This window comes from Corapipo altera, unplaced genomic scaffold (genome assembly GCF_003945725.1).
Source record: "Corapipo altera isolate COAL_440 unplaced genomic scaffold, ASM394572v1 61411, whole genome shotgun sequence".
Classification (NCBI taxonomy): domain Eukaryota; kingdom Metazoa; phylum Chordata; class Aves; order Passeriformes; family Pipridae; genus Corapipo; species Corapipo altera.
In genome coordinates, this window is record NW_020884875.1 from 27,357,867 (window position 1) to 27,385,211 (window position 27,345).

Here is a 27,345-nt window from a genome sequence, read left to right on the forward strand (position 1 = left end):
GATTCTCTCTCATATATTTATATAGGCCTCAGAACTGCTATGCTTATGGTTGGCTATTGAAGAATATTTTTTTTTCCTCTAATTCTTTGAGTTGCACTGTGCTTTATATAAGCATTTAGTAATGAAAGCACTGGTAAACATATATTTATTGATGGTTTCAATATTAACATTTTTATCTTCTGTTACATCAACTGGATTTTTTAAATTGGTATACATTCCAAAATTTTGGTCATCTTGTACATTCTCTGCTAATATGCAGAGAGCCTGCAGAAACTTTAGGAGGGCTGGGGCTGCACTGGAGGGGGAGACTGCTCTCCTGGAGCTCAGAGCAGAGTCAGAAGTTGTCCAAAAGTGCAACAGCAGACATGGAATCCTTGTTCTTTTCTGGTGAACTTCAGCATGTGAGAAGTGAAATGAGGAAATCTTGGTGCTAAAAAAGAAGGTTGTGCCCTTTAGGTATGTTTTGCTGATAATTAAGTTGGTATAATTATTTTCTTTAAAGCCCAGGGAACATTGCTCACTGGAATTTTCTTTCATAACTTGATGGTCGCTGAGCACTGTGATGGAAAGACTAGCTAGTTGCAGAGCACTCCCATTGCTTCATGCTCTGTGTTGGTCTGTTGGTTCTGCATGAAGCAGCAGGGGAAGGGTACTGGGAGTGAGCCAGACATGGGAAAAAATGGGTGATGCGAAGGTTAAACAGAGTAGTGATTGAGGGGTGGAGTCAATGTGTGATGAAGTGCAAGTTGAGAGAGAAAGGGGATACAAAACTGAGATAAAGTGTTGTGGACTTGGGAAAGGGAGTGTAGGAGTAGATTAACTGAAGTTACGCAAACAGACATTGTGATGAAAGTGAGATAAACAGACATAAAGTAAGGGGAAGGATAAAAACAGAGCTGAAGGGAGGAACAGTAGTGATAAAATCAGTATAGTTGAACAATTCTGTTGATAAGCAATTAATACGTAGGTGGAAGATCAGAAACAGGGGAGAAAGAAGAGTGCAGGTAGATGAATCTGAGATAAGAGTGTTGCCATAAATAGCTTCTCAGGAACCTTCTGATAGAAAGCTGACAAGTATGCTTGTACTGTTAGTACTCTTATAACTCAAAATGTAAAGGGATGAAAAGTTCAGGATAGGCTGTAGTTGGGGCTATTCACCAGGTATTGAAGAGATGGAGGTGTCACTTTGGAAGGCTTCTTTTAGAACAAACAAACTGCACCTGTAAATTTACAGCAAACAAGATAAAGACTCATAATTTGCGTTTGCTAGGTCAGATTCTTTCTTTCACGAAAGTGTCTATAAAGGGCCATTACGCCTCCAGCATCATGCCTATGATATGCCTACCTCCTGTGGTGCATTTAGCACAAAATAAAAGAGTGGAAGAAAAAGACAGCTCAGCCACTGGTCAAGAGACATTCCTCTTTTACAGGGAAGCTATAGGATGAAACAGAAGATGGAAGTAAATCTGGCAGTTTTGAAAATACATGTCGTAGGCTTTGACCCAAGGAATCTTCACGTTCATCCTGTGTCTTGCACAAGCCATTTTTGTCCATTCTGTTGTGGTGTTGAAGTCCAGCAGATGATTTGTGTGATTATAAATTGCTCCTTCAGAGACTTTAGAGGATGATCCCTGCATTTGTTAATCCTCAAAGAATTTGAGATGACTTTTGGGGGAACAGGTTATGGCTCTGATAAGCTGATTTTTTAATTATTTGCACACTTTATGTCCTTAGGAGGCTTTTATGAGCATAGATTCTGTGAGAAACTTGAGCTTTTGTGCGTTGAAAATACCCATGAATCTTTGTTAAGAAAAAGTTCTCCTTCTAATGAAATGCCTTAAATAGTTACTCGCTCACCCACTTTATTGAATCTCATGTATGCCTGTAAAAAAAAAAATAACACTGGGTAACTATTTATGTAGACATTGGGATGTTTCTGTTTCTATTTAACTTGTGCATTACTGCATCACATTGTTGTGTAGTTTTATTAAATTTTAAAACTAGAATTTGTTAAGTTCACTAACCTGTAAATTCTGTGTGGTGTACCGTATCCATTTGTGTTTCAGTTAGTATTTCTTCATGACCTTACCTAAGGTTTTACTATGAGATTTTCTGAAAGTTTTGTAGTACATAGTAGAACATTAGGTAAAATCGTTTTTAATGATTAGACTTTGTTAGTACATGTATATAATCCAAGAGTGTTTGACTCTATAAAGATTTTACAGTCTCACAGCAATAAACTATATTTGAGGTAACTGAGGAGAGACTCAGGTGTAGAAAAGAGGAATTCTGATCTCTGGCTATGAAAAAAATGGACCTTCATAGAAATACCAGTTCTCCAGTTGCTCCTGATTTATCCTGATGAATTGGAAATAGTAGTCGAATCTCCTGTGTGATTTCTCCCACCTGGGTCCTTGGTGCATGCAGAGCTTAATTCCCTACATGGAAACTGTTACTGACTCGCAGCTTGCGCTGGGCTGTTTACCAAGGTTGCTTACCTTATGCTTCTTAACTAAAGGGTTCAACCTGCATACTTTAACCTTCTTAACTAAAGGATTCAACTTCTACTTTCACCTAGCTGAATGCCTGGACTGCCCGTGCCCTTCATTTTTTTCTGTATGCATGACACGTTTTTTCTTCTAAATAAATTAGTATTTTTTTGCTATAGGATATTGGTGGACAATCCATTCAAGTGTTCCTGTGAAATCATGTGGATCAAGAAATTTCAAGAGACCAAGTCTTACACAGAAACTCAGGATTTATATTGCACAGATGAGAACAATAAGAGGACAGCCTTGCTGGATATGAAGGTCCCAAACTGCGGTAATATTCTTTTAACATACAACTACTGCTAAATTATTGTGAGCCAGGAAAAACAAACGTGCTTTTTTACAAGGTACCTCTCAGAATGACAACAGTGCTCTAAAGGAAAAGTTTTCAGTGGAGATATTGACCACTCTGTCATCTTTCACTCCGCTTGTAATAATTTTGGTAATTTCATAGAATCATAGAATATGCTGAGCTGGAAGGGACCCACGAGGATCATTGAGTCCAACTCCTGGCTCTGAACAGGACACCCCAAGAATCACACCCTCTACTTGGGGGCATTGTCCTAACACTTCTTGAACTCAGACAGGCTTAGTGCTGTGACTGTTCTCTGGGGAGCCTGTTCCAGTACCCAACCACCCTCTGGGTGAAAAATCTTTCCCTGATGTCTAACCTAAACCTCCTTGACTCAGCTGCATGCCATTTCCTCTAATCTTGTCACTAGTCACAAGAGTGAAAAGATCAGTTCTTGCTCCTCCACTTCCCCTTCTGAGGATCTTGAAGACCACAATGAGATCTCCCTTCAGTCTCCTCTTCTCCAGGCTGAACAGACCAGGTGACCTCAGCTGCTCCTCATATGGTTTCCCCTCCAAACCTTTCACCACTTCATGTAAAGTTGTTTGTTTTTTCTCCTGATTCCTTAAGGATGTTCTTTATTCTAGTGCAGGGAAACAGAATACTGATTATAGGTAGCACAGAAGAATTATATAGAATGCATGTGCCTTTGTTGAAGTAAATAGCTTCCAAGCTCAGTAGACATGAAATTTTACCTCCTTGAATTTTTTTTCAGGTATTTGTGGTTAATGAAGTCTTTATTTTCCTTCAAAAATACGAACTGTAGTACTAGGACCATAGGAAGAAATTTCAGAAAATCCATCTGCTAATTGAGACTGATTAGCAATAGCTCTGGTCTTCACACATAAAATTCTGCTGAGTTCATTTGTAAAGGCTATACAAAAGAGTTATATCAAGCTTAAGTCTGTGACATATTGCAGAATACTTTTTCAGTTATCATTTATAGATCTAGAGATAGTGAAAAAATGATGTAACCCGTAATGCCATCCCCTTTTGTTTTGTATATGAAGTTGTTGACTGTATATGGTCCTGGGACAGTGGGGGAAAGGTTTCACCCACTAGTTGAAAAGATTTCTCTTCCTCTCTGTATGAGGGGCAGAGATGGGGTGTTTCTAACATGATATCACATCTGCTGGACTCTGGAAATTCCTTTGTGAAGTGGGGAGCTGGGGTGCCCAGCAGCAGGAAGACAAGAAGTAAGGGGAGCAAGGGCATCCTGATTTGGAAAAGCTGTAAGTGAAGATGAACAGCAGGATAAATTATACCTTTTCTCCTTCCACCTTTGCCCATTGAGTGTTCTTTTCTGCACTGCCTGTATGGAGGGTATGACGTCCTCTGATAGCAGCTGCCAGTAAAGAACAGCCGTGATGGGGACCTATTGCAGGCCCAACAAGTGCAGCATTTACTGACAATGATGCATTTTGTGATCACATATCATGCTCTAAGTCTTGTGTCCAGCTTCCTTCTGGGACCAGGTGTGGTGGTGTATTCATGGCAAAAATAGTGCTAGTGTCTGGTACAATCAAAAAAATCCCCACAGAACGACCTGTTTAGGGGTTCTTGTGAGCTGCAGGTAGGTCTTGTGTACTCTAGGATCTGATTTACCTGAAATGGGAGATGGTACCTAGCTGAGCTCCAGCTGCATAGACTAGAAGGCAGATTCATGTACTGGGTGTAGAGAGGTTGGTGTGCTGTTGGAGTGACATCAGTTAGTGCAAATCAGGAACTCCAGCACAGTCTTTCGTAACATTCTTGGCTGGCACCTCTATGAGCTACCAGGGAGTTGGGATTTTCCTTTGAAAACTTTTGATGTTAAATACCCAGAATTAAACCTATGAGACATTAGTTCTTCCTCCTGATTTCTTAACCATCTGCAGTCAAAACAGGCTTGTCTCTGACCTCTGGGTGCTGTGTAGGTGCATATGTGTGTGCCCATGCGTGCATCCTGTGGGCATATCTTGACTGAAATACTTGTCATGACAAGGGAAGGTGGTACTTCCAACCAAGGAAAATGAGAAGGAAAGATGAGTATATACAACATTTAGATTGGAAGTTGCAGTATGTGCAATTTGCATATGGAAAACATGCATCGTTTTGAAGATTTGTGTGGATGTCAGCACATGCTTACAAATCATTTATGTTAGCTTTCAGAGTCCAAATATCCCCAAGCTTTCCATAACGTTTTTTCCCTTATCTTGTAGATGCTCTTTCCCCTTAATTTACCTTTTCCAAAATGAACCAATACAGGGTATAGATTTTTAATAAAGATGACAACACAGGCTTTTCCTAGACACAGAGCAGAGAATCCCAGATAAAGAGGAAGGACCATTTTGATGGAATGTGTTCTGGAAGGTATCTGAAAGATCCAATGCATAGCTCTTTCAGTGTCTTTGCAGATATTTTTCTATATTTTAAAGGACAAGACTTAGTTTCAAAACAAAATGACTCATGATGCTGGTTTATTTCATTTCCAGAACTTTCTGTGAGGCTAATAGGTAGAACTGAAATAGAAGAGGAATTCAGCTTTTTATGTATGTAAACTTTTTCTTCCCATGAGCTATGTGACCTTTTTAGCTCCCTTTAATGTTAAGAGAAATTTTTGGCATGCAGGCCTCTGCGTTTTGTTAGTTAGATGTTTTCAAATTTTTCTTTGCTAATTAAATGGTTTCATCCTATATTCTTGTTGAATTTGTTAGGTTTGTTTTTTTAAGTTAGAAAATAAGCAAAGCCTATGTTATGTCTTCAGGTGTTATGAATTACTTCATAATATTATAGTTTATATATAAATGCATATATAAAATACATATAACATGTACATATATAGTTTATATATATACATATATATTACAGTATGTGGTGTTTTGGCAATAGGATGTCTTGCTACTGTGTTGTGAATAAATCTCTTGCTGAGAAGTAGATAGAGACCACTATGGTTTCTTGATCATAAGGCTTTAGTTTATACAAATTGATGAGAAAATTAGCAAATTTCTGTGGCACTTTACTTATTGTTTGTATGGCGGAAGTGTTCAATAATGTCCTGAGACTGATTGCAGTTTAGATGCCATCAACTTTGTGATTTATTTTCTTGAGGTTTAAATTGAAGTATACTCACTATCTAGAAGATCCTTTCCAACTGCAGTACTAGAAATGTCAATCAATAATTTTTTTTAACTGCATTTGAAATGTATTTAGATATGATGAAAATTGTCAGATTCTCCCAAGTTTTAAATTCACACATAATTACTATGTCAAAGGTTTTCAAGTTACATCTACCCCAGTAGAACCTTCTGTGTAAGAAATGATGGTGTTTGCTTTTGCCATTTTCACAGCATTTGCTGGTTGTCTGTATAGCATGGACAACATCTCCACCTAGTCAGTCCTCTTTTGTTTCCACATGATAAATAGCGTTAGAAAATCAAAAAGAGAACTAAATAAGTAAACACTTCATTCTTATGTTACTTCTGTAAGTTCTGGTGGCAGTTACTACCAGTGTGTTAAGTGCTTGCAAGTGAGGTATGTTGTATACCTGACATAAGGTCACTCAAAAGTGATCTTCTCCAGATCACCTGGAGCTCACTCAGTGCCAGGGAGGCAGGACCATGTCTTTGGGACTGGTTGCTGATGTGTTACTCACTCCCTCTGGTAGGCAGTTACTCAGCTGTTACTGATTTCAGTGATACTGGAAGAAATCTTTTTATCTTGTGATGTTTTGGGGAAAGGAATGGCTTCTACAGCTATCTCTGCAGTCCTATGCAGACCTCATGTTGCTTTGGATCTCAGTCTGGTAATGGCTTTTTGCCTTATCTGGTAAATTATGCAGATACGATGCCTAATCAGTTTTTCAATTTTGCTTACTGTCGCAGCTTTGGATGCTTGTTTATCATCTATGGTTTTTCAGATGCCTTCTGTCTTGTCATTGGTCATGTATGCTTTGAAAATCTACTGAAAAATGTCGCAAATTGCTTCTGTGTACTAATTTGCTGTACATATAACTAAGGTATGTTTAGACTTGTGTGTTTACATATGCAGCTGTGGAACTGTTGTCTGGTCTGAGAACTGTGGGATTTTATGAATGCTCACATTCTTTGCCTGTCTCCTCCCTTGCACATGAAGTATTGCAGTGTTGCTCTTAGTGCTGCTTCTTGTGTATGACTGACAAAATTTTAGAAGTCATTGTAATGTAGAATTTCAACCTAAGGTGATGGATTGCCCATTTCTTTCTTGTTGGGGAAAGCCATGAATTTTGAACAGGCAATTGTTCAGATGACTGCAAATGTACTGGACTGGATCTGGCCTCGTTTCAGTCTGTTTCTGATGATTTTTTGGTCCTAGAGGTAAATAAGTAAATGGTAATACCAGACTGGAGGCAGGTGGTTATAAATTCTGAAGGGCAAAAAAGGCAAACTGAAGGATTGACACGTATGTTTCTTTGAATTTGCAGAAAAGATTGTGTTGTCAATAAAATAGGCAATCATGGTACAGTGCAGTCTAAAACCATAAGTAAAGGCATAATCCAGTGGGTGTTGACATTTTTTTTTCATTATCAGCCAGGTTTCACAGATAAGACTATTAGAAGGAGAACATTACAGGCAGAATGAAGTGAGTTTAAAAAAGCCTTAAATGTTCTTAATGTTTAGTTAAAATATTCATGGAATCTGTGGCCTGTGTTGTTTATTTTGGCTCAAAAACTAGATGTGATGCATGATGTTTGGTGACAAACTGTTCTTATTTTCTCTGTAAGAGTTTTGATTCTTGTCTGTGATCATGGGCTGTGTGAAAAAGTTTCATTTTTTATGAGACTTCCACAGTATTGGGGTTTCACTGTTGCTCCGAAGTTGAATTAGAGTTTTCCATACTTAATTAAAACAACTTTTTGGCTTACAAGTGAAAACAACCAATAATTTATGGAGCTTGAAAAGACAATAGGAATCATATTTTCGAAGACACATACGTAACTTCTTTGTGAGCATGTTTGTAAATCAAACATGAACTTTTAATACAGATGTTTAGACATGAACATCTACATGATATGTAAATTAGGGATTGTGAATGATGATAATTGAGTGATGTATTTGAATGTCTCATCTTAAAAAATAAAACAGATTTTTGTTTGGTAATTCTGATTGAAGTTCTGCTTTAATTTCAGTGAAGCAGATTTGTAATAAAAAGCATGTTAGAAATAGAAGGAAGCAAGGCACTATCCAAGGGAAAGAAATGTGTCTGGATCACTCAAGTATTGTCCCTGAATTCAGCATATTGTGCAGATTTGCAGAGGTGCTCTCTATGCCTGACTTGACACACCTGTCTAAGTGTGGAGTACTAATCCACTGAGTAGAACAGCTGTCTGACTCTTGTCTGGCGGTATTCTTACTTTGCTCTTACAGTCTATCTGGGTGAAGACTGATGACTAGATAACTGTATTCTGGAGTCTAGAGAAAGTATCTTTTTCTTTAAAAGTGGAAACTTTTCATGAAGGCATCCCTTCAGTAATATGCTTGGTATACCATAGATTTGGTATGGATAATGAAAGCCATAATTTTACTTGTTTATATTGTTCTCTGAAAATATTCCTGTTTCAGGATCACATGTTTGCAAGATTACACAGGTCAGCATTATTTTGAGTATTTTCTAGACACACATAAAATTCCACAAATAATGATACAGGAACTGCAACTGCATTACATGCACTTAGTGAATAAGAATCCATTTGTTAGATGTTTGCATAAGCTATTTTAGGCCTCATTAACTTACATTACAAGGGCTGTTTAGCTCTCAATTCATCTGTTAACCTTGTGGCTGCCGTATTCAGCCCAACTTCACCACATATCTTTGGTTTTCTTTTGAAAGTTGTTGTGGATAAACTGAAGCTTAAATGTCAGGTAACAACAATTTCTCTAGATGTAATTTAATTTGCTTAGCCATTCAGTGAACATGGCTAGATACCTTCCTGATCGCGCTAGAAAGGGAAATGTTGACTAGATTGATAGCATCTGTAGGAACACACAGTCTCAAAATTCTTGCAGACAAAGTGTTTAAATAAATACTGTGGACAAGGTCAATTAAACAAATCAGGTGCTGCAGGATACTGCAGCTTCCTACTAAAACTGAGGCCATGTCTAGGGACCTTAAAAGAAAGGTCCTGAGCAAAAGTTAAGGAGCTGATGTAAACCTTGGAACTGTAAGCCCTTTTTCTGGTTTGAGATATCAGCAACAACCTTCAGAGCTTCTGCACAGGTTGACTGCAGAATTCAGCTCACTGTCCAAGTGAATTTGAGTGGTATGGTGGGTTGACCTTGGCTGGATGCCAGGTGCCCACCCAGCCACTCTATCACTCCCCTTCCCAGCTGGACAGGGGGGAGAGCAAGGTGGAAAAAAACCCAAACAATTCATGAGTTGGGATAAGGCAGTTTATTTAAAGCAAAAAGTAAAGTGAAGCTCATGCGCGCAGAAGTGAAAGATAACATGGTTTATTCTCTACTTCCCATGAGCAGCGATGGTCGGCCACTCCTGAGCAGCAGGGCTTCAAGCATGCATGATGGTTCCTCAGCAGGCAGCTATTGGAGACAATGACTGCCTGCCTTCCTGCTCCGTGCTTTAGCTTTTCTATCTGAGCTGACATCATATGGTATGGAATATCCCTTTGGTCAGTTTGGGTCAACTTGCCTACTTGGGTCCCCTGCCAGGATCTTGGCCTCAGCTAAGGAAGCAATGTTAAAGTGCTGATGCTGTGCTCAGCAGTAGCCAAAACAGTGGTGTGTTATCAACACCCTTCTAGCTACCAGTGCAAAGCACAGCACTGTGAGGGCTACTGTGGGGAAATGAACTCCAGCTTAGCCAGACCCAATACAAGTGGGTGCACAGCTGTTGGTGTTTTTCACCTGCACTGCATTCATGGTGGCATTTGAAGCCCTGGATGGGGGTATTCTGTTGTGGTAGTGCTTATTGTTTTGGTTGTGAAGATTAGTTAGCACGTTTTATGGTCTTTGCTGTGGCACACGCTGGCTCTATATAAAAAAGTTTGCTTCTAGTGACAACTTCTGTTGAATACAGTGATGGAGTGTTTAAAGGCAAAGTAAGAGTGCATTGACTGTGGGAAAACATACTTTAAATTAGACTCATCATCTTCTGGTGGAGACTGTGCTTGTTTAATTGTTTTCTGTGAAGGTTCCCAGCTGAATGTTACAATCAGGTGTGTCATGAGAAAGATTTCTTTTAGTATTTTAAAGTATTTGTGTGGCTCAGTGAGCTGCCACATCACTCTTTCTGCCTCCTGACAGAAATTCCTTCCTCCATAGACTAATGATGTAGGTGCTGTGAGTATCACATCTGGTGCAGTAAGAAAATGAGAGCTGGAATTCTAAGGTGTGCTGAAGCAGCAATCCACATCTAGCAAGAAGATGTCAGAAATTAGTTTGTTCAGTGTTCATAGCTGCTTATTAGTAAATGCTGAAGTCATGGGACAGTCTTAAACTTTGGTCTCAGTGACTTTTCCTCAGGTTCAGTTCAGGAATATAACCTGCAGCTTTGGAGATAAAGTACTCACCACCGATCTGTAGAGCGTTTGAGACTATTCTAACTTAACTGTATCAGACCTGTGCAAAGTACCATTTGGTATTATTTGGTCATTGTGGAAAACACCCATCATGATTTTCTGTGCTACATGGCAAGCATATGTCAGTTCAGTGAGGATTTAGTGCTTTATTCAATGGCTGTATTTTCCCCTAAAGATTGAAAGAAGTTTTGATATGGGACCGTTTTTTTAATTTACACTCACACTTGGTCAGCAGAGTATGGAAATTTACTGAGGAAAAGGCTCATAATCCAGGATTCCTTTTCATCTTTTCCTCTTATATCTCTAATATTGATGCCTTTATTTGTCATTTTAATCAATTGGAAATTTCAAGTTTTGTTGTTCATAATGACAAAGTTCTAGTGGAGCAATGGAGAGTAGTGCCTGGTGGTTATTGCAGTGAAATGAGAACAGGAGAAGAATGGGAACTTAGACCTTCAGAAAAAAAAAGAAGATGGAGATCTTTGGGCTCCAGAAGATAAAGGAAAGATGATAATTTGTTTCAAATGTTCCTTATTTCTGCTAATCCTGTATTTTATTTGCCTAAAGTATTTTTAATGCTCATTGAAAATGTTTGCGGATATCATCTTGTAGATGTGAGATTTCTGCAACTTATCTCTGTGTATTGAGCATTTTGATTCTGTGTTTGTGATACAACAGGAAATGGAAACAATTATTTATGTGTCTTTAATTCACACTTTGCATGTAAAATTCTGGGGTGTCCTGTTTAAAGTGTTTTTAAGATGCAGCCAGATGATTTTTGGCCCTATCATTTTGCAGACTTTAAGTGGAAACATACCCACTTACCCAGTGGCTGAAATCTGGCTCAGAGTTTGTTGGCTGCAGGCATTTAAGTGAAACTTAGGAGGTGAATCATGTATCTAACATCTCCTATCTTTATAGCTAGAATTACTAGAAATTTTCCTGCTTTTTGTTTTTTAAACACTTAAAAACCCATAGGAAAAGACCTTTGAAATTTGTAAATATTACTGTATTTTCCAACAAGGCAGAACTTTAATAGAATGATAAAAGAAAACTGTTTTCCTTCCATTGATAAAACCTGTTTTGAACCAGTGAGACCTCTGTAATATCAAGAGCCATGACAGTTCATAACAAATTACATTGTGAACCATTCTGTTTTCAGGCTCCAGACAGTGCAGATAGTGGGTGTTATGAAGCTGTATATTTTCTCCCTAGAAAGAAAAAGAAAAACCAGGGCAGCCAAGAACCTTAGACTGTATTGAAACTTTATGTGAGGCAAGTAGGCTGGATTTGAGCCACAGTACCTTAAGAATTGTGGTGGATATTTTATAGATCAGTGATTCTGGTAGTCTGCCTTTACATAGTTCAGTTTGATAGATGGTTGCTGCCTCAGTATTAATTTAATCATTCTGCGTCTGATAATATCTATTAAAAAGATGATTAAGGGTTTCAGATAAGGATTAAAATGACCTTATTAGAAATCAGATGCAGTTGACTAATTTCAAGAAAAAATTGTCATTTTTTCGTGGTAATTACTTGTTCTTGTCACAGATTGACGTCCAAAAACATGCCAAAGAAAAGGGAGATGTCATGGGCCACATTGAAAACCATTTAGTGACACGGCATCATGTCTAGACTCCAAGGGTTTTTTGACAGACCAATGAAAATCAGGGACTTAATGTGCAAAAGATTTCATAAATGAGTGCAATATTGAATTTACGGTATTCTCCCAGGTACTAATTTATTCGTCATGTAATTTCTTAGGTATTAGTGATGCTAATTGACCATATTGAGAGAATTGTTGAAGATTTTTGAGCAACTGAACAAATCCCAGAACTGAACAGATGAGAGTTGAAGCAGAAAAAGTCAATCTGGTACTAATTTTGTAAGAATTTTTGTAACTGAAGATAGTGAAACAGTATCTTTGGTGTAATGGTGGATTTGCTTATTCTGGTTTAAGACCATCACCTTCGAAAAGTAGCTTTAGTATACTGGCTAAAGTGTTCTAGCTGCTAAGAGTTGAGCTACAGACTACAGCTTTTATTAATATTCAGTTATTTCTTCATTAGGTTATATCCTTCCTTTGACATACAATGACGATCTGGCTCTAGTAAGACCAGTTTAAGCTTTCTATAGAAAGTATTAAGTAGCAGCATGAAGCCTTTGAAAGCCCTCTAGGAATTTAGGCACGTTCATTTTATGAATTTCCATTGATAGTTGTGTAGCCCGATGTGGTAGTAACCTTTAAAAATTGCATCCAAGGTGTTTGGTTTTGTGGTTGCTGAAGTCCCAGCTGTGCACAGGAAAGATATGAGTAATTCCCTAGTGATGCTTGGCAGTTCCACTGTCTGATGGCCTCAGGTCATCCTTTTGCACTAATGATGGTTTGTGAAGGTAAATACCTCTCTTCCCTACGTAAGGGAGAGTTTGTTCCTTCTAAAGTATGAGATGATTTTTGGAGAAACTCAGCTGGCACAAATGAGTTCCTTCTGCTTGTCTCTGTTGTGTCTAGTTGTGCTGGAGTGAGGGAAGTGACTGCTTATTCTAATCCTGAGCTGCCTATTCCCGGGAATAAAGTGTAATCGAATTGAATAGGAAAAAAGATATTCTGTATGTGGTGAAGAACATAGCTGTTATATACTAATGCATAATGAAACACATGGATTTTAGTGTACACCTTCATCTATTGAACTGGGTTATTTTCTACATTATAGTTTAAAGTTCTCAGTAACAGGTTCCATCCTCCCATTTTTTCAGAGATTGAAAAGCTTTGGATAGATTATCAAGCAGAAAAGGGATTTGAGAAACAAAATAAAACAAGGTGATCTTAAGGAGATTATTCAGAAACTCTCTTTACTCTGTTCCACCAGAACACGGGAGTACTCTAATAAATTTGAAAGTCACTGAGAAATTTCAGAACTGGTAAAAGGGAATTGCTTTTGTATACAACCTGAACATTACACCTGTAACACTCATTGCTGCAGAAGGTTGCTAAGGCCAAAAATACAGCAAACTTGAAAAAGACATTGGATACTAAATGGGTCATTGGTGATATCCAAAGTTATAATAATTATTGCTATAAAAGTTTGAAACAGAGATTGTGTTTGAGCTTTGGGGCACAGAGTAGTCTCTATCTGACAGATATCAAGATGAAACTTATAGAAAGATAACGTCATGACTACCTTTTATGGGCTCTTACCCTACAGTCTGAATTTACTATGCTGGCAGTATACAATAGTATTTGAATCTGTTGTCTGATTGCATTTATCAATTGCTGTTTGCAAAGTCCTTTAAAATGTACATCTGTATCAACAGAAGCGATAGCCATCTAAACCCCTGTATTTAACCAAATTAAGTCAGAAGTGAAAGCAGCATGGTTGGATATCTTTTATAAGTGTCAAAATGCTACCGACCCATATAAATGATCTCACACTACACTGAGCATACAAACTGAGCTTGTATGTATGTTAAAGTCCAGTCTGGTTTTTTTTTTTTTTAAATACAGTTATTTTTCAGTACAGGCTTGCTGCTAAGTCTCATTGCTTTGTTGTTAAGTGCAGTGCATCACGTCTGGATATGAAGCCTTAAGCTACTGTCCACTTTTCTGAAATAGAGCCACATCTCAACCAGTGTGTATTCTGAATGTGTATTCTGCTGTGGAGCAGTTTGGGAGCCACTGGAAATAAAAGCAAAATGACCTTGCAGTTAAAGTTCATTATCTCAAGACATGTAACCAGAAAAAATGAATCCCAGGGTATTTCTTAGGTTTTCCACCCACCTCATGACTGGGAAAGAAAGTAAAAGAAAACACGCAGCAACGTGATTTCTATTTCTAATTCTATTCTATTCCATTCCATTCCATTTCTACTTGTTTTGAGGCAGAGGTCTTGCAGCTGGTTTTTAGTGTAACTTTAGGAACCTATAGAATAACAAGCCCTAATATTTTATAACCTTCTGGCATGATGTAGCTGTTTCCATTAGAGACTTAACACCAACATGACATATGTAGACTTTTGCAAATAAACAGAACTAGATTTAATTCTGGGTGAAAAACAGAGGCAGTACCAGAGAAATTAAACTTCAGTCACCTATCCTGTACATAAACACATTACAGGAAGAAGTTGTCTCAGAACTTAACAACTATCAAAGGAGAGCTCTGAGGGATGAAAGTTGTTTTTATTTTATTGGTGGTTTCACCTGAAATGATGTGTTAGTAGGAACCGTGCAGGTTTGCACAGTGAAATGCTAATCTACCATGTAGACCTCATCCCAAGTGCTAGAGCTAGAAAGAGCAGAGACCTTTAATCTCTTTGGATGTTCAGGTCTGGCAGGAGTAATTGTAATGGTTTTCAGAGATGGTGTGAAGGTGTAACTTTATGAAGCAAATTATCTTATTACTTTTCTCCTTGTTCCCTAAACAGCATAATTAATATCCAGATGTTCCCTAAGATTAGTTTTATTTCCTGCTCACCTAGTTGACAGACACTGGTGAGATTTGAATTCACAGCAGGCTAGAGCAGATGGCTACCTTTGCTAACAGATTACTGCATCAAGACATATAAACTCCAGCTCTGTCTCAATAAACTTCAACATATGATTTACAAAGTGAACATAATAGAAGAAATCCATGATACCTATAATGGGAATCATATTACAACACTACTTAAAGCACTGGGAGAATTGCCTGAGCAGTTAGTGTATACTTGTGCCGATCTCCAAATCTTATTAGGCAAGAAAGCATTGCCTGGGAAATTATTCACCTTCTTTTCTGTATTACTTCCTCTAATTTTTTTCTTTTATTGAACTAATTAAGGCAGATTTCCAATACATATAACTTCTATTGAACCTCCAGCAAACATATGAATGTGTTCACGTTGCTTTGGCAGTAAATTATTTGGTTTGGATATTTTATATAAGGAAAAAAGTCTCTGCTAAACTTCTGAACCACCAAGTCCATGATGAAACTGCTGTACTCTCAACTAAAAAAAAAAACAAACAAAAAGAACGGTCGTTTCAGAAGAAGAAAAGTTATTGTAAGATGATGCATACATATCCAGCACGGCAGATAAGCTTGATTATTTGAGGTGATAAATTGCAAGTAAAACTTAGCTGGAACCATTGCTGAGAAGTGCCTCATAAAGGAGACCAAGGCTTTTTACAGAGTGTGACAGCTTCAAATGATGGCATAGTATCTTTAAGAAAGGTGATATTTATTTGCTATATAAATAAATATGAAATGTGAGTGCCTGTGTGCCTACAATCTACTGATATTGCTGTTATTATTTTTGAAGAGGGTCAGTCTGTAATTCTGTGTGTTTTTCTAAGCATTCAGCACATATTTACTCTTCGGGAAACTCCCATTGCTTGTAGTGCTAAAGAATGAGATACAGAGTGATTTATAGCTCTGTAAGATGAAGTGGGAGTCCTTACTCTTGCAAAATCTAGTCTTGTTTCCTGATGAGTGATACCATCTCACTCCTTTTCTGCTTTTCTGAGGGCATTAGAAAAGTCAGCTGAGGTGCCTTGGATAGAGCTCTGTGCAATTGCTAACCCTCTCTTCTGTCCTTTCTCTTCTCTAGTTTGATCTGTTCAGTGCTCTGTTTCCCTCACTTTGTACTTAAGATCTAGGTTTTACTCTGCTCTCTGTGATCTCTGTCACTCTATGAGAGAAGGGCTGCAGTCTCCTGTGTGATACTGGGAGCTAATGGGATTTTCTTGTTAGTATTGTGGAGAGCAGAGGAATACCACAATGTCAGTTGATTGAACATAGAGGTTGCTTTGTGTTTGTTACAAAAAGATAGATAAAGTTTCCAGTTTTGAAGAGTAAGGGAAGGGTTTTTTCCATTTTGAAGTTAAAAACTGAAGTTAGGATAACTTCTGTTTGCAGACTTGACATATTTGCATATATACTTAACTAGCATAATGTATTTCCTCATGCAGTATTGTTTTCTTAGGATATGAAGCAGAGGAGGTGTAGAAAATACATAGCAACTAAACATTGTAGTTATATATTTCCAAAGATTCTGTTTGACTGCTTGACTGAATAGTACTGACTAGAGTAAATATTTGATGTAGTAGTGGTTTTGCTTGTATTTATATGGCTTGATTAGAGTTGCGTGGTGTCTCTTCTGTCAAATACAAATACGTGTGGATGTTTTTTGTTATTGTTTCTATCATAGACTTGCCCTCAGCGAACTTAAGCAATTATAACATCACCGTGGTGGAAGGAAAGAGCATCACGTTGTACTGTGATACTACTGGAGGACCACCCCCAAATGTGTCCTGGGTGGTAACTAATCTTGTTTCAAACCATGAGGTAAGTTTTATATTAAAATATGTGACAATTCGGAGGCAGGTGATACCTGCTGAATGATGGAATGAAGTTTCACATCCAGCTTTAGTTAACTTTTTATTAAAAAGATGAAAGAGAAAGTTAATGTTGGAATTACGTTTATTTTCCAGTTATTTTCAATCACGGGTGACTGTGGCAGTGCTTTTGGAGAATGGCAGACGTTTGTTTCTCAAGATCCTGATTTTTACTCTGTTTTTTTGGTGTTCACTGGTAAATGAGAGTAATGTAAATTTTTGAAAGTAATGTGAATCGGGATATTGAAACACAAGGACTTTCTTGTTATCAGTGATACCCGCTTACAGAAAATAAATCCAATCTATCCTAATTGTGAAAAAAACTTTGTGTTCATAATTTTATTATATTTTCATATCAAAGGTTTGGTGTGTTAGAATTTGGTTGTAAATATTTTGTGACTTGTTTAATTTTCCTGCCACATGTTGCTACAAAAGGAAACCTTGGAAATTGAAGTTAAAATGTTACTAAAAAGAATGGCATGTGTTTGTTTATTTTTTAAATGAACTATGAAAATGTTTTCTCAGTGAAATCATCTAGGAGGGGGAATGTTGTTTTCTGGGATCTTTATACAGTGTCCCTACTGTAGACTGTGCGTACACTGTAGATGGCATGATTAAGTTCTTTCTGATGGAAGTACTGACAAAGATGAGGCATTTAAGCAGATATTCAACATGCAGCTACTGACCTCATAAATTGCCATTATTTACACAGTGGAAAAGACCTTCTCTTTATTAAAATTTTGTGGCATTGTTTTTCTTACATTCATGAGGATGCACAACTGTCTAAAGCTTCTTGGTCTATACAAGGTGTGGGATGTGTACTTCCAAAACTCTTCCTGCAGTGTGGAAGAGACAGGATCTCTTGGGTCTCATATTTTTTGTACTTTCTTTCATAAGGTCATTGTATCAGGCTTGTATAGAATTTAACCTGCCTGTCATTCATTTCAGCTCCATAAGTAAGAGCTCTGCAGAGCTCTAGTTGTATTTTTAAAGTAATTTTCTCTGATCTGTAAAGTTCCCCAAAGTCATCAGTCATCATCAAGAACAAGAAATTAAAACAGTTTGGAGAATCTATGCCAAGTTGTGCTCTTTTTCTCTCTCTCTTTTTTTTAACTTTTTTTTTTTTTTTAATTAGGAGCCAAAACAAATGTGGGATGCTGTTCAGAAAGTGAGGTCACCTCATTTTTTAACCCTCCTATCTTTGAAATGCCATGATCAGTTTGCTTCAAGCTTTCCAGAAGTATTTTGTCCTGGAATAACTTCATCATGGTGTTTTAGAGGGGCTCATAATAAAGGCTAGCTACAGCCTTAGCCATGGAGCACAGTAGTCTTTTCAGTAGCAGGAGAGCACATGCCTTTTAAACCTTGTTTGCCATTCACAACTGTCCTTTTCTGTGAGTGTCGCTTTCGGTTTCTTTTCTCTCACTTGCAAGTCTCGGTTTCTGCCCCCCTTTCCTTCACCTCATATTCTGCTTTTGCCTGTTTTCTCTCTCTTTCCTGTTTTAAAAGAGACATTAGCAAAAGTTAAAACTAGACTTTAGTTCTGCAAAGCTGTATGTTCTGAGTTTCTATGCTGATGTATAGTCTGACTGATGTTGCTTAGATTTTTCTTGCTTTAGATTTCAGCCCTGAGCCTGTGGTTGAACCCCTCTGCTTTCAGTCCAGCTTTGGGCACTGCTCACAGAGAAGTGTGCGATGGGATGTTTGCTTTTCCACCCACCTCCCCTGCTGTAACACTGAAATCAAAGGGACATTTAACTCAAATGGAGTTGTGCTGTCATCTTGAGGTTCAAAATTCTAGTTGCACAGGACTGTATGCACAAGTGTTCCCACAAATTCCTATTGACTGCCATGTCAGGTTGCTGCAGTTTTACAGATGCATTGTGTTGTTTGTGTTCTGTGCAGTGCTGGTGTGTGTGTGTACAGTAAGAAAATTACCTCAAAAGTAGTTTTAAAAAATTATCCTAATTATTGTTTATTTTCTGAATGTGTTTGGTTCCTATCCTAATAAAATAGTCTTGCTCTTTGTGAAAAATTCAAGTATGGAAATAATGATTTGGAGATCATATGAAGGCCTGATTTAAGAACATCAGAGTCATTAACAATTAGCTTGCTTTTTGTGTGTGTGTATAATTCACCCATATTTCCTTAATCAGTATGGCATAGTTGCATATTCAGTATGTTATTTAAGACTGTAGGTGGACACTGAGGTTTCTAGGAATCATAAGAATCAAGATTTATAAGGATTATCATTCTTACCTTAATTAGGCTGTACTTAACACATAAAACAGTACTTAGACAATAACATAGGTAGTAGAAGGTATTTAGTTTCTTGTGGAAGGTTTCTTGAGAAAAGAAAGCTTCCAAGAGAAATTTGGTTGAGGAGGTAGAAGGCACATCACTGTCAAGGTACAGTAGGGCTCAGAAGGCAGCAGTGGAAGAGATGTCACGCAGAATTTTAAAGGAAAGAGAGAAAAGGATAAGTAAAGCAAGGATTGAACAGAATATAGGTAAGAAGAAAAAGTTCAAAGAGAACAGGCAGAGATAGACCACAGAAATCGGTTATGAAGTAGGAGAAAGGGATGAGCAAGGGTGTGGGTAGAGAAAAAAACATTTGTGTGGAGAGGATCAAGTGTTAAAAAAAAAAAGGCAGAGACTGAAAGTGGCAGGACAGAAACATGATTGAGTGCAGTGTTTGTAGCAGGACTTCTGGAGCTTTGAATCCACTGCCACTAACTGTTACAATTGATTCTGTAGGTGATTTAGGTCTGTGTGAATAAGATGCTAAGGTAAGGATTTTATTAATTGTGGACTGATAGAGTTAAAAGGAAGGGAAAATGAAAAATGCCATTCAGCTATTGCCAATAATGCCCTCCCTCTCCTTTGTTCTTAATGCTGTGGTTGACACATACATGTTTTTCTGATCATTTGTAGAGTGACACAAATAAGAACCCTGCCTCACTAACCATAAAGAATGTTTCGTCCATGGACAGTGGACTGTCGATTTCCTGCGTAGCAGAGAACATTGTGGGAGAGTACCAAGCCTCTGCCGAGCTCACGGTATTCTGTACGTATGCAGGCCTCCATACAGATCCTGAGGCCAAACCGCATTAGCAGGAGCTGTTTTGGGTATAAGTATTTTTTGGTCTCTTAGGTTGTTGAAAAGAAAACCCTTAAGGCATGTGAACTATCTACTTCAGTTAATGCTAAGGAGTAGCCTAACCAGCAGTTGTTGCATTTATCTTTTTCAGCTCTGTATTCTACAAAAAATATGTTTGTAACTGCTTCCTCTTTTGCTTAGAACAATCTGTAAGTAAAGGTCTAAAATCCCAAATACTAAATGGCACTGTCAGTGTGGAAAGGTTTGTAGTGATGTGTGTGTCCATACACACTATCTTAGGAATTGAGAAGTGTGAATGCATCAAAAAGCTTGTAGAATTCTGTGAGACTACAAATGCATAAGTTCTTACTATCTAAAATAACAACTGCTTTGTTCGAAAAATAATACACTCTCAACATTTGTACGACCAGATATAAATTTATTTGTCATAGCTTTGAATAGTGCATGTATTTGTCAGGGCCAAGGAAGGGGGAAGGGACATTTAGTGTAGAGGCACTGGCTTCTTAGATCTAGGCTCCAGGCTAAATTCATTTTACATGAATTTACACTGTCATTTTACATGACAGTGTGTTTTCACAAGTTCCAACCCTCTGTTTAATTGAAGATGAGAATGGAACACTTCGTAAGATGGCAAACTTGGCTCAGCATGTGCTCATGACAGAGCAAACTAGAGAAATCACTGTACATGTAGGTTTGTAGGTTGAAATTGGATATGTAATAACTATGGGAAAGAACATAAACTAGAAATGTTTGAACAGTGTAATGAGATTCTGAGCTTGGCACTGTTATGAGTGATAAAAGGGAGTACAACTAGATGAAATTGGATGTAGTTAAGAATAAATATAGAGGAAAATTTCCCAGTAGTGAAATAATGGGCAAGGTGTTGGAATAATCTCTTGAGAGAAACAGAAGTAGTCTGTAAACTTGAGGCATTTAGCAGATTTGAACAAGGATGAGAATATGTATAGTAGAAAATCATCTTTCCCTGACAAAAGAATCCAGGGAATTAAGTAATCTGTTCTGACTTTGATTCTGTGAAGAAAATAGTCTGTAAGTTTGGATTCCTAGCTGAGAATATTTGCAGTGCTACTTGCTTTTGGCCAACTTTTAAATATTTTCAATACTGCTGTTTTCCTTCAGCACTCCTCTGCACCATTTTTTCAGCAAAATACAATAAAATGTCTCTCTTCCAAGAGAGAGATTTTCTCAGCGATCTAGTAACTGAACTTCCCACACCTTACAGGCTTTAAGTGATTTAACACACGTTCAGTCTTTCTCTGAAACTAGTTTGCTTTGTTTCTTTGAAGAGAAACATTTCAGTTGTAAGCATAGTACCCTAGGCAGAGCAGGTGCATTCCTGTGTGAGCATCCTTCAGATATGTACCATTCCTACTAGTAACATGTATTTGTACTGGTGAATAAAAAATACTTCCCTGATAACTTTGGAGGGGGGAAAGGAAAGGAGGAAGGACATGTTCAGAGTATTCTGATGTTCTTCATTCTTTTTTTCCAATATAGTTGCACCAAATATCACGTTTATTGAATCTCCAACTCCAGACCATCACTGGTGTATTCCATTCACTGTGAAAGGGAACCCTAAGCCCACATTGCAGTGGTTCTATGAAGGAGCTGTACTGAATGAGTCTGAATACATCTGTACTAAAATACATGTTATCAATCAAAGTGAATACCATGGCTGCCTTCAGCTGGACAATCCTACACACCTGAATAATGGTGCTTATACCTTACTGGCAAAGAATGATTATGGAGAGGATGAAAAACGGGTTGATGCTCATTTCATGTCAGTCCCTGGAGATGGTAAGTGTAATTTTTTTTAATGTTAGCACTTGCAAATTTATACTGTTGAGACAGTGCTCTTGCCCAGTTTAACTATTTGGAGGAAGCATTTTATAGGACTTCTTTTTCTCTGAATAAATGTCTTCAATATTAATTGTAAAATAATGTTTTCCTTGATTATTTTCTTCTTGTTTATTACTTCTCAAGGGAGGCCATGCCAGTGCTCTGTAAATCTTTCCTTTGAGTAGCCATCCTCCCTGCCAGCTAAGGCTAATAAAAGGTTGCTTTTCTGAAATTTTCCCAAGCTTCAGTTCTGATCCTGGAAGGCATTGACTGCCAATTCAGCCACTCTGTAATTTACTGCACTGCGTATGAATGGAACTAGGCAGTGTATTGCAAGACATGGAGGATGCCTGTGTAGCATCTAGTGCCTTGTTGCAAAATTGATTGTGCGGTCCAGTGAATTGATGATAATATGTTGTTTAGGGCATCAGTAATCCAGAGGCAGGATGGACAAGGTCTCAGGTGCTTATAGGCATTTTGATGTCCAGTTCCCATTCATCTATGTGGAGGTTGGGCATCTACATGTCTAGGAGTATCACTGTTCAAGATAGCTGCATCTTCAATTGCTCTAAAGGTTCTACCAAGGCCACCTAAATGCTTTTTGGGCAGGCTTAAGGTAGACTAATTCACTGAATTGCAGGGACTACTGTAAGTGATTGTTATTCTCTGTGGTTTGATCTTTTCTCACATCTGCAAAACCATACATGAAGTGATTGCAAGAACAGTCACTGTGTATGTGGAAGAAAACACTGAGGGGACCTTGCACATCTGGAGTAGAAATAAAGTCATGGTTTTGTGCAGATAATTACATACTCATATCTGAAAATACGAACCTGTATGTACCTTTGGCTTTTTAGCCATGTGATATAAAAAGTTGTCGTCTTCTTTTAAACAGCAATGTGCAGTGCTAATGTTATCTGACAGGAAAAAAAGGGGGATGTTTAAATTCTCTCTTCCTATATCTCATGCTACAGAAAGTAAAAATATAGTCATATGTCATTTTTTCCCTATCAACTCAGTTTGCTGTAGGGAGAGAGTAGGTCAAAAGACTTTCCCATCTTTAGAAGGAGAGGATGCAGAGCTGATAAAATCAGACTATTTACTCCTGCTGTTCTTAATGTTCCTCTCCTCTTTTTTTCTCTGGAGTTCTTCCTTAAGTAGACTCATTACAGAAACATACCATGATTTCAGCTATTGGCATCCTTTAATACTGCTTTATAGCTGTTCAGCAAAACAGTTCACCTCATGGATATTCTGTGTACAGTGGAAGTTCTCTTACACGCTGCTTATTTACTATGAACCTGACTTCATTTTCTAATAGAATAACAGTTAACCTCTCATATATTTAGGTGATTTTATAATTTTTTGTCTTTGATCCAAATCCCTTCTCCTGTTTTTCCTTTATGCCTCTCCCCTGTGCACTGAAACTTTCCAGTTGTGTTGTTTTAGATCAGTAAATAGAACTGTAGCTATCCTCTAAATTAGAAAGAAAAAACATTATTTATTTGTTCCATCATATTTATATTCATATGGAATATAAGTCTGTATATTATCTATATATTATTTAATCTGTGCTGTGTTCTTTAGGCATTTCCCAAGTCCTGTAGTGGATTAAGCTTCATGAAAAGAGTACAGAGGAAATGGGACTATGTATGGACAGGATGTAACTGCATTAGAAATTAGTTCATATATGGTGAATGGCACCAGACTAGTCTTAAATATTAACAGCATGGGAAATGGCTTATATACTTAGCCTCCTCAATATTGTTTTTAGTATTTTCCTGTAAGAATTCATGGCATTGAGCTGTTGAAAATGTCACAATGTTGTTGTCTCCTCCACTGAAGCTCACATAAAAGCAGATGTGTTGTATTACAATTTTTGTTCTCAGCTATTACTATTTAAAGCACTGTCAAACTTTTACAAATCCTTAAAAGGCTTTTTCAGTGCTGTTGTTACTGTGTAGTTTCTTCTTTTGGCCCATATATTGTACAATGAATCATAAAGGTTAAGGCCCATGCCCTGGTATTACGTTCATTTCCATGTCTTCATGACTGAATTAAATATCAGTCCTGATGTTTCATGGAGTGAGGTACACTCACTGAGGTTAAACTGATTCTCTGCTTATTGCATCACTTGGGCAAATGCTCAGAAGGTAAAAACAAAAAAAAATAAAATTCAAAACCTATAATCCATATGTCTAAAGTAAATACACATAAATCTGAAACATGTTCTGCTATCAACAGTGTAATGCTTCACTTTCAGAGTTGCATCAGACATGGTGAACATGTGATTTCTCTAAGATGCTCTCAATTTCCAGCATGCTACTTGGTGAACTTTTTTCACGGGTCTGAGGATGGAGGAAACTATATACCACAGTGGGATTTTGATGGTGTTAATGATACCACAATTAATGTTGTAAAATAAGAATTTGTTTTAAATATGAAGACCTAGAAGAATAAAGTTTATATTTTATTGGCTGGATTTTAGCTATCTTTAAGCTGCTAAAGTTCTTGGTTTCCTGTTCTTTCTGAAAGTGACTTGATTATTTGAGATGACACTGCAGTGAAGAGTAAACCAGAAATGGTTATGGTTTATTCTGGAGGCTGTTCTCATGGTTGATCCAAAATGGCTAATGAATGTCAGAGAGATTTTTACCGATAATAGGTATTTTTAATTAAGCTTATTCATCTACCAACTGTCTATGCTAAAATTCAGCTGAAGGTTCCAAGTCACATATATCTTGTCACAGTAAAAGAATATGTTAAATATACCATAGAAGTAGCATTTGCTTGTGTGGTATAATGTGTTTTACAGATGTTTTTGGAATTGAGTCCTTTGCTGCTGTTTTATTTTGAAAACATCAAATTTGTAAAGAAAGAAGCAAGCAATCCAAGTGTAGTTGATGTAGTTTGTAAAGATGAGTGAACAGGATAAGTCTTTTGATAATTCAATTACTTAACAACCTCTTCTAAAGGGGACGAAAACAATGGTGCCATTCTGTATTTGCCTTGAAAATAAATGTTTGTAAATGTGCAAAATTATTGTGGTGAAGTTTAATGTTAAAATAACTTCAACTGATGATTAAGTAGGTGTGTTTTTATGTGCTAAATAGAAAAAACAATACTAAGTAGAAAATTGGGAGTTGTCTACGATCTTGATTTTTGAAACTTTATTTGAAGTATTCAGTAATATAAAAGGAGTTGAATAGAGTTGATGACTTCCTAGTTTATATCTCTGACAGGAGTTAAGGGTTTACTAATCTGCTTACTTTATCCCAATTTAAGTGAACATTAACAAAAGTGTTACCAGAAATAAAGGACTGGGAGGCTTTTTTATTGTTGTTGTTTTGGGTTTTTTTCCACTTCTGATTGCAGAATGTGAGTTAAAAAATACTGTCTTTCAGCAGATGGATGTTTTACAGCAGAAAAACTGAATCCATGGATTTTTATGGACAGAAATCTCTGGCCAAATGTTGCTTGAGGACAGATAGTGCAGCATTTCTTCACTGATTATTTATTTCTGTCAATTGACATGATGCTTCTCATGGGGATTATTGAACTGTATCTCTGGATACTAGAATATCTTCAAATGCATTTTAAAATAAACCTAATTATCTGTTGCCACTCTGCACATAGGTTGCAACTAATATTTTCAGTGCAGTTTCTCATGCTGTGAACAGTGGTGTTCTGCTCATATTCACAGTGGCTTTATGCCAGTATAATGCCACTGCTGTGGATTTACTGTATAGTATTATAAACAGAATTATGCTATTTGAAGTTGGATGCATCTTTAGAGATTTTAATTATCTATAGTTTTACTTCCAAACCTACAAAAAGAAAGACTGAAAATATGGAAGACGTTATTAGACGCCTACTACATAAGCTATGTTATGAATACATTATAAAATAGAATGAACAGGTATGTTAAGATACAAAACAAGTATTCAAAGCATGAATAGTCTAATAGTGCACAATAATTCTGTGGGCGTTCTGTGCATTACATTCACATATGTGCTTAGCCTTACCTATGTGCAGTAATTAGAAAAGGATGCAAATAGGAACTAGTAAAATTTAGAAAAGTGTTGCCTGGACAGGTATCCATTTGCTTGTGTAAATTCTGGTTTCTGAGACATCTGACTCTTTTAGTAAGAGTTCTGTCTGTGTATCAGCTGTGCAGTTGACTTCTTGGAAGTATCCTTTTGCAGAGTGAATGAAATGGTACTGCTTCAGTTGTTGCTACCTCTAGCCCTTAAATTACCAGCTCCCAGCTAAACCGCTTTGCTCTTACAGTGATATAATAGCAATTTCTTTATCAGGTAAAAATCCATAATTGTTAGACCTCACTGAAGTCTGATTCCACTTGAAGTCAGGGAGAATTTTACCACTGACTTTTCAGCAATAGTTAATGTTGCACTTATTCTATATGTATATATTAATAGTGGAAAGTAGGATTTTGCCCAGTTGGGGAATAATGTGTGCTCTTGCCAGAGCTAGCTGGGATAGCCCTTTCACATGAAGCAAAATATTAACCTTTGGGATAGCTCCAAAATGGTTGTAAATGTAATCTGATAAGCAGGTACTGCAATTACTGGTGTTGACTTGCATTTATATAGTTACTGGTGATTGCTATGGCAAATAAAGTCAACTCATTAAACAATTCCTGTTCTTATTCTTCCAGCATTTGCAATCTATTTACATAGCTTTTCTTTTTTTTTTCTCTTCTCCGTGTGCAGGTAGTGGCCCAATTTTGGATCCAGACGTTTATGGTATATATTTGATTTCCTTTTTCTTTTCTTTTAATGCTAGAAATTAAGGAACTGAAGCCATTAAAAGATTGAATGTCAGGCTCAGTTAAATTGAAATGTCACATATTATAACACGATTCTAAAAGGTACTTTGTTTTTTTGGTTCTTCTGCCTTATATTTAACATACATGATGGCAATATGATGTTTTACTTACTCTACTGCTTTTGATTCACATTAGGAGAAGCATAAATCCACTGCTATGAATGGGTACAGTTGATCCTGTAGAATGAAAGCTGTCTAAGGTAGTTCACAGACATTAGGTTTTGTGAACCTTTTGGAGGCATTTCTTGGAGGAAAGAGAGTTTGTGATTTTTCCTTATATAACTTAATTTATTTTTTCAAGGATGATTCCATACTTATTTTACCTCAAAAAATGTACCCCTAAATCCCACTTAAAAATGAAGTTGGCATAAGTAAGTTTTCCTACAGGCAATTTATTCTGGTCTGTCTACTCATTTGTACCTTCCCTTCATCTCTTGCATAAGCAGACCATCAATTCAGTGGTAGCTGAGTGTGTGCCAGGAGATTCGATGGCACAGTGTTCACATTAGTTTTTTAGTTAGGAGAAATGTACCTAGTGAAAACCAATGTGCACTAGAATAGAAGCCGCAGAATGAAAAGCAACTGGCTAGTTTTACAAAATGTTTCTGGTATACTTCTGGTGAGTGGGAAAGTTCACCTTAACCAACATACCCAAACAACCTAAAGCTGGATCCTATTTGGAGTAATTTTTACTTGG

At 37.3% G+C, this 27,345-nt stretch overlaps 1 protein-coding gene across 9 annotated transcripts in view; it reads left to right on the top strand.

The window, feature by feature from the left end:
- The window catches only part of NTRK2 (neurotrophic receptor tyrosine kinase 2), a 208,986-nt gene that overhangs the window by 26,186 nt on the left and 155,455 nt on the right, over positions 1–27,345 (top strand). For all 9 annotated transcript variants that reach the window (XM_027634775.1, XM_027634776.1, XM_027634778.1 and 6 more), the window contains exons 5-9: positions 2,669–2,823; positions 16,633–16,769; positions 19,754–19,886; positions 21,459–21,758; positions 26,534–26,566. In XM_027634775.1, the coding sequence (XP_027490576.1) occupies positions 2,669–2,823; positions 16,633–16,769; positions 19,754–19,886; positions 21,459–21,758; positions 26,534–26,566 (758 nt within the window). The remainder of the gene's footprint in view (positions 1–2,668; positions 2,824–16,632; positions 16,770–19,753; positions 19,887–21,458; positions 21,759–26,533; positions 26,567–27,345) is intronic.